At 37.5% G+C, this 14,236-nt stretch overlaps 1 protein-coding gene across 1 annotated transcript; it reads left to right on the top strand.

Annotated features, from left to right (window-relative positions):
• The first annotated feature begins 6,169 nt into the window (after positions 1-6,169).
• LOC132050097 (uncharacterized) lies at positions 6,170-13,390 on the top strand. Its single transcript, XM_059441153.1, has 5 exons — positions 6,170-6,593; positions 8,210-9,146; positions 9,258-9,353; positions 12,037-12,173; positions 12,784-13,390. Exons 1-5 carry the CDS (start codon positions 6,364-6,366, stop codon positions 12,944-12,946), a joined length of 1,563 nt encoding a protein of 520 aa, XP_059297136.1. The 5' UTR covers positions 6,170-6,363; the 3' UTR covers positions 12,947-13,390.
• The last annotated feature ends 846 nt before the right edge of the window (positions 13,391-14,236 follow it).

The following is a 14,236-nucleotide window of genomic DNA, read 5'->3' as shown; positions in this document are numbered from 1 at the left end:
CTTCTCATATTTGCCCTTCCACTACTTTCAGCTTCTTGTTCCATCCTCCTATTATTTACCCTTCCACAACTTTCAGCTTTTTGTTCCATCAATTTCTTTTTTTCCTTCCCCCTATTTATTCTGGCCTGGTTATTGTAATACAAAATGTTAGATTATATTCAAACTAATGTAAAAACAATTTGATACATTTACCTGTGATACAAAATGTTGGAGCACTTAGACATCCTCTTTTGTTGTTGCCTTTGTTATGACAAAGGCTATAAGTCATAACAACACCACTTCTGCTAAGCTTTCCAGTTTTTTTTTTTTTTTTTTTTTTTTGTTTTTTGTTTTTGTTTTTTGTTTTGTTTTTGTTTTCATAAGGCTCCTTCCATCTAGCTTTCTTTGGTCTTCCAGGCATCTATCTTATTATTGGTGGTTCATCTGTCTTATTATTGGTGGTTCTACTCTTGGATTATTTGATATTGGCCACATCTTCATGTTGTTCATTAGCTGAATAAAATGGGCATATGTGCTCAGAAGGTATCCTTGTTGTAGCAGCTGGCCACATAATGAATTGGCTCTAATCTCTTGTAATGTAGGGCAACAACTGCATGGGGAAAAGGTATACCCTTAAGCTGCCAAGATCTACAACTACAAGTCTGCCTAACAATGTCAACACAGTGTGTACAGCCCCATGGATCTTTCATTTCAAAACCCCTACCACCATGTCATGACAAGCTACACTTCATTGACTTGTCAATCTTTTCTTGTAAGTCTTGAAAGACATGGGAGATATATCAGTGATCTATGTATTTGAAAACTCTCTCAACTGACTAATTATTTTCATCATCTTGACCCTAATCTCTTCTAGAATTATGATAATTGTTTTGTATCTTCCAGTCAATATCAGTTGTTAAAACTCTCAGCCATGTTGTTGTCCACTGAATCACACTTGATGTGCTCTTTAAAGAACCTTTTGCACCATTTTTCTAAGTTGTGATACATGAGATCATCCAAACGCTCTCTCTTCCCAGTTTCTTCATAGCTTCAATATGGCACCTCAGTTCAGCTTCAAATATGGACTTTGCAATCTTCCAAAACAATTTTCTTATCTCTATACCCTTATAATCTTTGGACCAGATTGCAAGGATATGTCTTGCACACCTCATGTGTTCAACCTCTGGGAGTAAATCCTCTACTGCATTTTGCAGTCCCTACCAAAAGTAAACAAAAATAAAAAATAAAATAAGCAGCAGTGAAAAAAAAGAAAGAAAAATAATAATAACAGTAGTTTTGTGTACCTTTTGCATGTCATTAATCAATGTGAGTTCATGTCCATCTCCAAGATTAAGGTCATTCTTCAGTAGAGACAAAGCATCTCCAAGTAAATTGATTCTTATATTCAACAATTGCCCAAGCAATAGGCAGCATTTGGTTGTTTCCATCCTTGCAAACTGCCACTAATAGCTGAGCTTTGCACATTCCTTTGACAAAACATCCATCTAGACTAATGCACCTCCTTGTACCTCCAAAGAATGCTTTCTTTAAAGCATCTAAGCACACATAAAACCCATTAAAGATCTTATTTCCAGTTTTAGCATTATCTCCAACTTTAACAACACAAATGCTATCTGGATTGGATCTTAATATGTCATCTCTGTAATCAAAGATTCTGCCATACTCAACAACGTGATCACCCCTAATCTCTTGATACATTTACCTGTGATTGACTAGATGTCTTGGTGATCAACTGTTTATATGTGTGGCGTGCACACACACATAAGAGTGACCCCACTGGACACGGTTTCATAGACTTCCTAAGATACTTGAACCTAGGATTTGATACCAAGTTTTGTCATGCCCCGAACCATGGCCTAGGCTTAACACGATACTCCGTTCCTTGTTGTATGTGACCGAGCGAATCACATGGCTTACTGAGTTAACATGAGACATGAACTGATGCAGAATATAATGTAAACATGCATGGTGTGAGTAAAATATGGGATTGAATAATCATAAGTTCTGAAATACTATTATATCATGAATACGAAAATATAGTAATGTAGCCAACTAGGCTAACTTAACTGAACATCTGACATAACATAACTGACTAGTCTATGAAACCTCCGACGTAAGTCTGACTGCTAAACTGTTTATCGGGACAAGGCCTCCGGCATACCTTAACTGCATAACTAACATGAAGTAAATAAAGATGTCACTTCGAATGAGATGGGGCTCGCCAAAAGCTGATACGAGCAATGCCCTAACAAGCTGATCCATCATCCTGTAAATCAATACCTACATCGTGAAATACAGGCCCCTGGGCAGAAAAAGGGGACGTCAATACATTTGAATTCTACTGATATGTAAAGAAACTGAATTAAATAAACATGGCAGATGAAATAATAGAACTGAAACTGAAGCTGTAAGCTGAATATGAACTTGAGCATCATCTGACATGAATAAATTTATAATACGAGTAAAAATATTTTAAGTACATATTCATATCTGTATCTTGTGGGAGAGTCGTAGTATAACTGACAACATGGAATCACCGCGTGGGTACGTGGAGTGTGGTACCTGGCCCGACCAACAGAGTAGCCCCACATCTTGTCAGGGTATGAGACATAAGCATGACATGAAAGGATCCAATTCAATTGCCTGAAGGTGTCGTCCTAATCTGCGCGGATCGACCCTTACCCTACGTTGGCATACGTAGTTTCGTCAGTTCGAGCCTTCTCGGTAAACCTATGCTACTCCCAAAAAACATGAACATGGATATAGGTGGCATCTCGAGCCCATGGTTTGTATAACATAACTTGTAAGTACGACTTGTAGACATGATTCGTAAACATGGCTTGTAAACATGATTCGTGAGTATAATCTAGCATGAATATAAGTATATAGTATAACTTATATGAAAACATGGAAATCATGTAGATTTTCATGAAGATAAGCATAATAGTTCATATCCTGCATTTAAGAACCCATAGAATGCAAAACATGGGTATTAATGGATTACGGACGGATTCCCAATAACCAATATGGAATATCAAGAATACAATAACGAATTATTAATACAAACATGGTATGTCATGGTACATGTAACTTAGGTCACCATGAATTAGAGTAGAAACCCTAGGGTTGTGGAACTTCGTATTTTTATGGGTGAATGTAGAGTGGGGAAGAATTATGATGTTCCCACAAGTGGATAGAAGCCCTACACAGCTTAATCGCTCCAAAACTTGTAATAATGGTTTGAACTTAGAGAAGAATCCCAAAATCTTCAACCTTGAATCCTTGAGATGGGTTTTCTTGAGAACCCTAATAACGAATTTCTACTTAGAATTTATGAATATGTGTTATATTCACTTGAAAGGCTTGGAATATACTTACCTTGGTGTATTAGAATGATAGGAGGAGAGAACCTTCGTGTTAGGGCTTAAAACGATGAAAAAACTGAAAGCACGTATGTATACCGTTCCCTGCATCGGCAATTATACGGGCACAATGTATGGCCCGTACATAAATGTACGGTCCGTATACACTGACCGTACTTCGATTGTCAAATTCCATAACTTGCGATTTTTCCACTCTCGAAACGGACCCAAAGTACGGTCCGTACTTATTTATACGGTGCAAGGTATGGGCCGTATAAATTGTACGGTCCGTAAAACCCCACCGTAATTTCTGAGGGTCTAGATACGGTATGATGTAAAGCCCACGGTCTATATAACCTGCCGTAAAAATTGATACTTCACTGAACTGAAACAGATTTTTAATTCTAATACTCCCCGTCTGGTTTTCTAAGTCCTGAATCATGAACGTAACTTAGTTTAAGGGTATGAGGTGTTACATTTTCCCTAAAATCTCTGTACTCTTCATGAGCATCACTATCTTCTAAAATCTTTTCATCAGATCCATCCTCTAAATCCTCACCACTTGTATCCTCATCTACTTCAGACTCATAAGTAGGATTAGAAGGCTGGCCAGCACCATATAAAGGCTCATCAGTAGGGTAAGAAGGTCAGCAGTAGTTGAAGGTTTAACATTAGGGTAAGAAGGTTCAGTAGTAATAGAAAGTTCAGTAGTACGGTTAGAAGGTTCAATAGTAGTATTTGAAGGTTTAGAAGTAGGGTTAGGAGGGTTAGAAGGCTCAACGCGTTTAGCATGAGGGTTTGAAGGCTCAACAGTTGGGTTTGGAGACTCAACAATAGTGTTTCGAGGCTCAACAATAGGGGTTGGAGGGTTTGGAGGCTTAACAACATCATTTAAAGGGGTTGAAGATTCCTCACCTACCCTACCCCCACCATTTTGGGGGACATACTCTAAAGCCAATGCAACACATGGTTCATTCACCTTGTGGGACACAAAAATATCCAGTCTATCACTATTTTTAACAAAGATGAATTGTCACAAATAACCTAATCATTCACAATTTCAACCAAATAACCATTGACAAGAGACTTAACATAAAAAGAACAATCTGTTGTATATCCGAAATGCTTTATGTAGTCTCTCAATTCAAAGCAGGACATTCTATTAGTGTCACGATCCAGAAATTCAGTAATAGACCCACCAACATATCTTGGTCGGGCACCAAACATAGTACGATCCCCATGGTACCATCTCAAAGTGACTAGAACAAAAGACAAGTTATTACCTACCCGAAATATAGCAGAACCAAAAAAGTTTCAAACACACTAAATCGATGAAGAACAACACTAACCCAAATCAGTGATGTGAACGTAATCAATCACAAAAAGTGTAACACAATACATTTTTCAACGAAAAACACAAAAAGACTAAGGTGCCGTTTGGCCATAAAAATTATTCATTTTTTTCCGGAATTTTTTTTCACTTTTTTTTACTTTTGGGCGTTTGGCCATAAATATTCGGAATACAACTTCAAGTTGTATTCCGGAATACCAAAAACAAGAAAAACTTGTTTTTCGAATTTTTTTCACTTTTTTACAACTACATTTCACCAAAAACTACAATTTCAAAAACTATGGCCAAACACAACTCCAACTTCAAAAATTCCAAAAAAAGTGAATTTGTTTTTTGTATCTATGGCCAAACGCCTACTAAGTATTTAGCAAACAAAAAAAAGTGCATGCAAAATAAAAAAAAATTGACCTGTTTAAATGAAAATAAGAAACACTAACCTGTGACCCTTTACTTCTTCGATTAGATGCTTATTTTGTAAACCAAAACTCAGATTTCCCTTCAATTTTTCGATTGGAAATGGCAAGAACACATTTAGGGTTAAGATGGGTTAAGATCGAGTGGAGGGAAATGAAAAGTCTGGTGTGTGTTATGAAGGAATTGGGGGAAAATAGGCTAAAACGGGTCAAACCCGATAGGTTGCAAATAATATTGATTAGAATTATTTTATTGGGGGTCGAATACACGTGCGACATTTTTTTCCACAACTGGTGCGAAAATGAGTAAAAAGGGTGTATTTATATTAGTTCAAACAGGTCAGGGGGGTCATAGGTCATAGGACCCCCTGCAAAGTTTAGGGGCTCGTTTGGTACGATGGATAAGCAAAAATAGTTCTGGGATATAAATTTAGTGCCGCCTTATCCCCCGTTTGGTTGGAATAAAATCCTGGGATTATAGCGTTATTTTATCTCACATTGAAGGTGGAACAACAATCCCGGGATTAGTTATCCCAGGATAACTTGTTTTCTAACCAAACGAGCCCTAAGGGGTCGTTTACATTTTGGTAGACAGTATAAGGCAGGATATAACGATATTAATTTTTTGGGTTAAATTTGTACCATGTTTGGTTTGAGTTACTAAGTAGTCCCGATATAAAATTATACCACAATCTTGGATAATATTATCCCATTTCCTAGGTGGTATAACTAATACCAAGCACATGCTTGGACTATACATGGTATATCCCACCTTTAATCTAATGAACCAAACAAAGAACAAGTACTAAATAATCCAGAGTTTATTTAGTCCCAGGATTATAATCCCAGGACTATAATCCCAGCATAACTTTGTCCGCGTACCAGATGACCACTAATTGTCTTATTGAAAAAAATTGTCAACTTTAGGGAGTTTTCAATATATTTTCTCAATAAATAAACCCTGCATAATTAATACATGCATAAAATAATACATATTTTCCTCATAGCTAATTCATATATTATAATATTGCATAACTCATACCAAGCTACCAAACGACCCCTAAACACTCGTGTCAATCGTTTGCTAATTGCATCCAGATCTAGCGCACCGCTCTAGAAGGCGCGTAAGAACCAACATCTTCACCGGTTAACACCAGATTTAAAATTGCCGATTTCCTCTCACTCTCACTCAACCTCCCACCAAACTCGCCGATCTATTCTCTCTCAATTCATCTCCATGGCTAGCAGCATTTCAGTTCAGTGCTTAATAGAGCTACTATTACTACTATCACTACTCTTCAGATCAGTTGAATCTTCAATTCACATATATAAAAGAGATCCGTTTAGAGAAGTTGGAAATGCTTACCTTGCTTCCGGTGGAAGTGAAGGAGTCGCTTCCTCTCGATTTATTCCTCCACCCCGTCGCGCATTTCGGTCTACTGCACATGATGGACTCTCTTACATCAGGTAACAATAACAAAACTCTTCAATTAGCCCAACTATATATAAGTCTATGTAACATTAGGAATCGAACTCTAAATCTAGTTGATAGACATCATTTCCATCTGCCTGACTCTTAGGGCCCCTTTGGACATGACTTCAAATCTCAGGTTGATTTGAAGATGCAATTTGGATTTCTTATGTTATATTTTCTCTCAACTGTTATACAATTTGTAATATCCTGTGGCGCTACATTAATAAATTATTACGTATCTCCATAATCGTTTTATAAATAAATGCTTGCGATTACATGCTATCACAAACTTCAATACACATAATTTTACAATAGTAACTAGTTATTCTTTAGAATTATGTATGTATATTAAGAGGAACACTGTAATACTTCAAATCCTGGATCCACCTAAAACTATAACATTATGTGTGTATATATATATATATATATATAAGAGGAATATTACACAATTTTAGATCGTGGATACATTTGCTAGCTGGTTCATTCATATGCGATTGTATATATGTTGTGTACAGTGTGACCGCTGAACTGGTTGAGACATTGGTGTAAATGTATATATGTTAGGTACATCATGACCACTGACTTTAAATCCTATATCCACCTTTGGTAGCTGGTTGATACGTTATTGCAGGTTTATGCGTGTATTATTCGAAAGATGGTTAGATCTAACTTGATATTTGGTTTGCACTTTGTATTTAATTTCCTAAGATTTATTTTGATGTTTATAGCAATTTAAGGAACAATACTGAAAGATGGATTTTTGAGTTGTCACGCTGAAGGCACAATTTTACATACACAAAAGTCAAGATTGAAGAAGTTAATATATACAGTTGGTATAGGCTGACTTTAAAGGTTGGATTTCACTATGACTAAGCTGTAAGATTTAGATAGCAGGACACAAGTGGACTTACTGCTGCTAAGAGATGCCATATCAAACATGCTGGTGCCTAGGATTTTTCTCCTCTTGAATGGGAAGTTGGGAGGTTGCGTCAAAATTAGTATTAATTCAAAAGAGTACAAGCTAATTAGATATTCCCTCTTTCTGAATTAATGACACGGAACGGAATATGAGAGTCCCCACAAAAAGTACCAGAGTCAACACATCACATTTTCATTGTGAATTCAGACATTAGTTCCTAATTTTTTTTAGAAAAAAGAATCTCTATTATAAACTTTATAGAAAGAACTAGAAATCTCATAGCCCTGGTTAAATCTAGAAATGTTTAAAATATCAGAGTCAAATATGTAAATTTTTGAACTCCTTAAATATTATTATTGCCATTTAAAATGGGACAGATGGAGTATCTTATTTTAGTGTTGACTATGGGCTAGTTATTCAAGTCGTTTGACTGGCTTGATCGGTGCTATATTAGATAATGTAGGCCTGATATAATGGCTTGAGTTGGAAAACGGTGCTGTCAATGGGAAATATGATGCCGTATGCACAGTAAAAATGATTCTTCCAAAGTATATACATCTGAGAGCAAGCTGAACAAATTGGATTGGACCAGTTTTTTGTAATTAGCTTGCGGGAAGAAAATAAAACAAGCCACACTTATTACTGTTTGTAACCTATTGCCTTAGTGTCTGATGATTCGAACATATATAGGTTTGACAATATCACATTTTCGAGGAGCAAAGCTGCTGCAGACCAGCATCCAACTATGGCATATAATAGTGGGTTGGTTCAAATCATAATATTTGAGGCGGCAGATCGTGACAATATTGGTGGTTCACCATATGGTGGGCAGAGGTCCATTTGTTGCACCGCTGATCTTGCTAAACTTGAAGGTTGCAAACAAGGGGAAGTCATTAGAACACCTTCAGCAACAGATGCTAATTGGCCAATGGTGTTGAATGTAAACTTTAAAGGAAGGCAGTCATCAGCCCAATTGAAGAAGAAGGCGGTGTACATAAAAAAGACCGGGATGTATAACCTCTTCTTCATCTCATGTGATCCTAAGCTTAAGGGAATGAAGGTATCTGGCAGGACAGTGTGGAAAAATCCCAATGGATATTTGCCTGGTCGAATGTCACCCCTAATGAGGTTTTATGCTATAATGACCGTAGCATATATACTTCTCGCTGCAATCTGGTGTCTTCAGTATGTCAAACACCGCGAGGATGTTCTGCCGCTCCAGTACTGCATCACTGGAGTTATTGCCCTTGGGTTATTGGAGATGATATTTTGGTATTTTGATTATGCTTATTTCAACAATACTGGTACAAGGCCTGTGGGACTCACGACTTGGGTTGTTATAATTGGAGCCACAAGGAGAACTGTTTCACGCCTTCTTATTCTTTGTATCTCAATGGGTTATGGTGTTGTTCGTCCTACCCTTGGTGGTCTTACCACAAAGGTGCTCCTCCTTGGAATAACTTATTTTGTGGCATCTATACTGCTAAACATTACCGAATATGTTGGTACAATAAATGACATTGCAGGGCGAGCAAGAGTCCTGTTGGTCCTTCCTGATGCATTATTAGATGCATTTTTGATCATATGGATTTTCACTTCTCTTTCAAAGACACTGGAGCAGCTGCAGGTATCATCTTACTGTTTGTATTGAAATTGTGTACAACTACATCTTGCAAACGTCTTATCTCCTTTTTTCCTCATAAAATGACTGATTCTCACAAGATTTAGTTTTTTTCAGGCAAAGAGGAGTTCTGTGAAGTTGGATATTTACAGACAATTTTCAAATGCATTAGCAATCACTGTCATTGCTTCAGTTGCATGGATAGGATATGAGGTTTGTGTTTCATGCACGAAATTTATAAGTTAATTTAATAGGGTCTTTTAATTTGATCACCATGATATAACTACTTAGAGGCTCGTGCCACCATTTTTGTGTTCTTTCTGAAGAGTAGCTTGTCACAATTTGGTAAATTACGCACATACTAAGCCGCTTTAAACCATTAGGAAATTAATTTACCAAATTGTTTTATGGTTTAAAAGCGGCTTGATATGTGCGTATATGTACCCCTTGAGAAACTTTCTTCGATTGAAGTGCGGTCCACTGCTTCCTTGCTTAAAAGGTTCACTAAATGTCATGTTTCTCGACTGCCCCCGAGGATTAGCTCAATTGACAAAGCTTGGGAGACTTGTGATCTAAGTCACAGGTTCGAGCCCTGTGCCAAGAGAACTAAATCTGGTAGTTAAGTGGCTCCAGAAGGATTTCTCAGTCGTCAAGGAAAAATATAAATGTTATTCTGCTCGAGTTATTTTCTAATTCAATTACTATTATACCTGGTACTCTTGTTTATTTGCGCAAAATAAATGTTTCTCACTTGATCTCCTTTTTTTTTTTCCCGTCATCTCCTTTACATAAGTGCTCTTTAGGATTATATTTATTTTGGATATGGAAAGAAAGATATGGGGTGATAGATGCGCTAACTCTGCACTTTAGGATTATCTAAAACACACTAAGTTTCTGCTGGGTACTTACTGTAGTCTGCTGGAAATTTGGTCTCACGTAGTAACACATGCCGTCGTAGGAGCTCTAATTTTGTGGTTGGTTTAAAAGCATTTCGGCTATCTGGAAATGGTTTGACGTTAGTGCAGCAATGTACAGAAAATTGGTTAAGGAAGATAATCGGACTTCCATTTCTTTTTCCAATTTCTCCTTTTTGCGCTTTTGTTGCTCAAATTGATATCTAGAGCTTTGCGGATTTTATGGTCTACCACTAGACTCGGACAGAAGAGCTCTATGGATTTCATGGTGCTTGACGATGATAACTTTTCATCTGCAAATAAACTACCTATGCAAAAAAATAAAAATAAAAATAAAAAAAAGTTCCAGACAATATACTTAGTAGTTAGGCTCTTCCAGAATGTTCTCTAAAGATAATTCTCATGAGTTTTGGATTCTGCAACCTTAATTTATTCACCCTGTTTATGAAAAGAACCCCTAATTTATGCACCCTCTGCACTTTTGCCTCCTATTCTTGTTTTTCTTTCCACCCATAACCTCTCTTTTTCTTGCAAAACCACGAGTATTGTGTGTGTGTGTATGTATAAAGGGCAGCCCGGTGCACTAAGCTCCCGCTATGCGCGGGGTCCGGGGAAGGGGCGGACCACAAGGGTCTATTGTACGCAGTCTTACCTTGCATTTCTGCAAGAGGCTGTTTCCACGGCTCGAACCCGTGACCTCCTGGTCACATGGCAGCAACTTTACCAGTTACGCCAAGGCTCCCCTTCTCTCTGTGTGTGTATGTATATTGGCTCAAAATGTTGACAAGATTAAAGTGGGAATACTACCCCAGAAAACTAATCACATCACTTGTAGACCCAGATCATCATCTGTTTTGTTCCCCGTTACCCTTCACTGCATTCAAGATCCAGTGGTTCTTCGTAATTGTTTTGAGCTATGCTACTTTTACATAGTACCCCCTCCGTCCCAATTTAGGTGCTACTTTCCTTTTTGGTTTGTTCCAAAAAGAGTGTCTTATATATTTAGTAAGTTGACAATTCCAACATCCCACATGAAAAGTTTAAAACCACAAGATTCAAAGGATATTTTAGTATATTACACACATCTTTAATTTAGGACCACAAGATTCAGTAATCTCCTTCTATTCCTTAAACTTTGTGCCCAGTCAAATTAAGACACTTAAATTGGGACGGAGGGAGTAATACTTTTAAAGGGGCATTTTCAGTAATTTCGATTTTAGGGGGAATTGGCAATGTTGTTTCAACCGCTCTATCATGTGTTTAAGTTTTGGGGTAATTTCTAGATTTCTGAAAGGGAATATACTGTTCCAAGTAACCCAAAAAGTATAAGTTTCTTTCGTCATGACTATTTCATACCCTAACTTTCTGTATTCAGATGTATTTTATTTAAGGAAAAAAATCTCATTCCATAGTATTTCTTCTGTCAGCCAGCTAATTGGAAGTCCCTGATTAATTTCCATTACAATTTGCCCATTAAAGATCCATTACCAAGTAAGCTATAGAACTACCAAGTAGTGCATGCCCTTGTGGTTGCTATTCTTCTTCAGGGTGGGAACTGATCATTCTCTCAGACCTTCTCCTCAAAGAATCCTTCTATGTCCTGTTGACAAGAGAGGGATAGCCTAGTCCAAATGACCCTCCACTTACAACCATGAGATTGGGGGTTTGATTCTCCAAGAGGGCAAGTGGAAAAGCCACTGTTGACAACTGGAGAATTGAGGGGCTTTGCTGGGTGGGTTTTACTGTACAAAAGAAAAGAAAAAAGTTCCGATCTATGGCACCAGTAATCGCCTGGAGTACAGAATTCGTTTTAGAAGAAACTTTATTAGCAGCTCTATTTGGTTGTTTTGTTACACTACACTTTCCCCCATCATCAAATCCAAGTATGCTGAACGTGAATGGTCTTCGCTTTAATCCTGGATGAATGTTGTAGGGATTCCTGCAACCTGCAAAGCTTACTTCGTCTAGTTCCTTTCCTGCAGGTTTATTTCAAAGCAACAGATCCCTTCAATGAGAGGTGGCAGGGAGGTTGGCTCATCACTGCTTTCTGGGATATTCTTGCCTTTGGACTGCTGTGCGTCATCTGCTACCTATGGGCACCATCTCAGAGCTCACAGCGGTAGGTGTTTGGAACAGTCATAAGTAGCCTGGTTCTTTAATCTTGGGTGATCTAGTAAAGCATTTGACGCAGGAAGAGAAAAATGGTCAAACATTTATTGCCCGAAAGATATTGCAACATATAAATTATTTTGAAAAAGAGAATGCATCCTATACCCAAAAGGTCACAACTGCTCCATGGTTTATTCTGTCATGGTATCATTCTTGGCTCTTCCAAAGATTAAACATGATGCTCAGTTGCATTAATACGTTAATGCAACTGAAGAACTGGATAAACCCATATCCTAATGAATTCAGGTTTGGGAACTGCCAGACACTTCTTTAATGAAAGAAAAGGGTAGGGTCCTAATGCTACCATTCTTTTAAACTAGCCATTTCCCCGAAAGTTACCTTATCTTTTCACCATGGCAATTCATCAGGAGTAAGAATGCAGCAAAGCTACTGTTGCTTGTTGTTAGAAGGCACACAGTTTCTTTTCTCAAATTACAGCAGACATTTCAACTAGATGCGAAAAGTCCTGAAGTGTTTTGAGGCTTTAATTTTCTGGAATTTTAATACCCTTCAACCTTTTCCTTTTATTGCTTTTAACTGACACGAGGTTTTCATTCCAGATATGCATACTCTGATGCAAGGGGTGAAGATGACGATGAAGAAACTGAATCCTTATGCAAAGAAACTCCAGAAGGTGACATCGGTCTTATCAAAATGGATAGGAAGGAAGGTAGCGACAGTTCTGATGTAGAAGATGATACACAAGAGGGTAAAAGGGAATGATTGGTGAAATTGTTTGAAAACTTGCTTTACAGAGATCAATACCAAGATGGGGATCCAGTGAAAGAATGATTGGCTCTGCTAAACGCAAACTACACAAAATTAATTCATTGAATTTATACGGTTAAGAGTGCTGCACGAGTTTTGACAAACCATAGAAGAAAAAATGCGTACATGGTTTGAATTGTGTGTTCATTTGGAAAATGAAAACTGGAGATGAGCGATATCATAGTTCGCATTGTAATTAAGTAGTAACCATTTCTCACATCACATGTGAACTTCAGATGTAGTGTTCCATTTCTGAAAGAATTGGGGAAATGCTTTCCAAGGTGGTCTAATTTGGGGGACCATCTCATAGTTAGTGCAGTTTTGTTCAGTGCATTTTATCTGAAAGTTAAAGGTGTGAATCAGTTCAATGTAGTTTGCTTACATGCTTGCCTTTTCTTTTCTTTAGTTCCTGTAACATTGGAAAATAAGCTGATTATGCAAAACTGCTGTATATTTGCCATATAAACATGCATCTTTAAATGTTTTTTACACATAATTTGACATTTAAAGTAGTTTTAAGTTTCTTTCGTTCTTTTTCATTTTTATATCATTGGTGTCTGGACCAGTTTTTGTGCTGTTCGACCATTGATATTTGTTCTACTTTCTGCCAGTGTAGACACTGCGTTATTCTGCTCACTAATGCTCAAGTAGCTTAAAAGCTACTTTTTATCATAGAATTGGATTGAAGTGTTTAGGTCAAAAAAGGGACTGAACTTATTTTTGATTTTTAAATTAATAGGATTACAAGAAGTATTTTCTATGCTAATTGGGTTAGGCCACCAGGATGCTCGCTCCAAATTCTGGGGAAACCTACCGTCATCCATGGGCTTCCAGATTGAGCCGCAAGGATTTCTTGGCCCCTGAAGTAATATGGGAATTCACACAAATATACGGGTGATTTACAAGAACGACCTTGGAGTGGTCTCGAACTTTTGACTGTTTGGCCCACGGGAAAAAACTTTAAGTTTAATAAATTTTAACTTTTGACGTTGAAAGTTTGCCCATGGGATAATTAAGCAGAGGTTATAAGTTCAGGACCACCCATTTCCCAAATCATTGAGTGTAATTTCCTGCAAAGATACAACTCTTTGCACCCGACTTGCACCCTCTTAGCCAAGAGATTTATTTTGCTACTGTAGCCCCAAAAATATAACAACCACTAGCGAAAAGGTCTCAAACAAACCTGAAATACCAACACCTTCCTCTATCTCTTTCCTCAATCTCCGGCCATAAATTTTGTCTTCT

This window comes from Lycium ferocissimum, chromosome 3 (assembly GCF_029784015.1).
Source record: "Lycium ferocissimum isolate CSIRO_LF1 chromosome 3, AGI_CSIRO_Lferr_CH_V1, whole genome shotgun sequence".
Taxonomy (NCBI): Eukaryota; Viridiplantae; Streptophyta; class Magnoliopsida; order Solanales; family Solanaceae; genus Lycium; species Lycium ferocissimum.
Note: the sequence above shows the minus strand (reverse complement) of the source record. Positions and strands in the feature narration are given on the sequence as shown.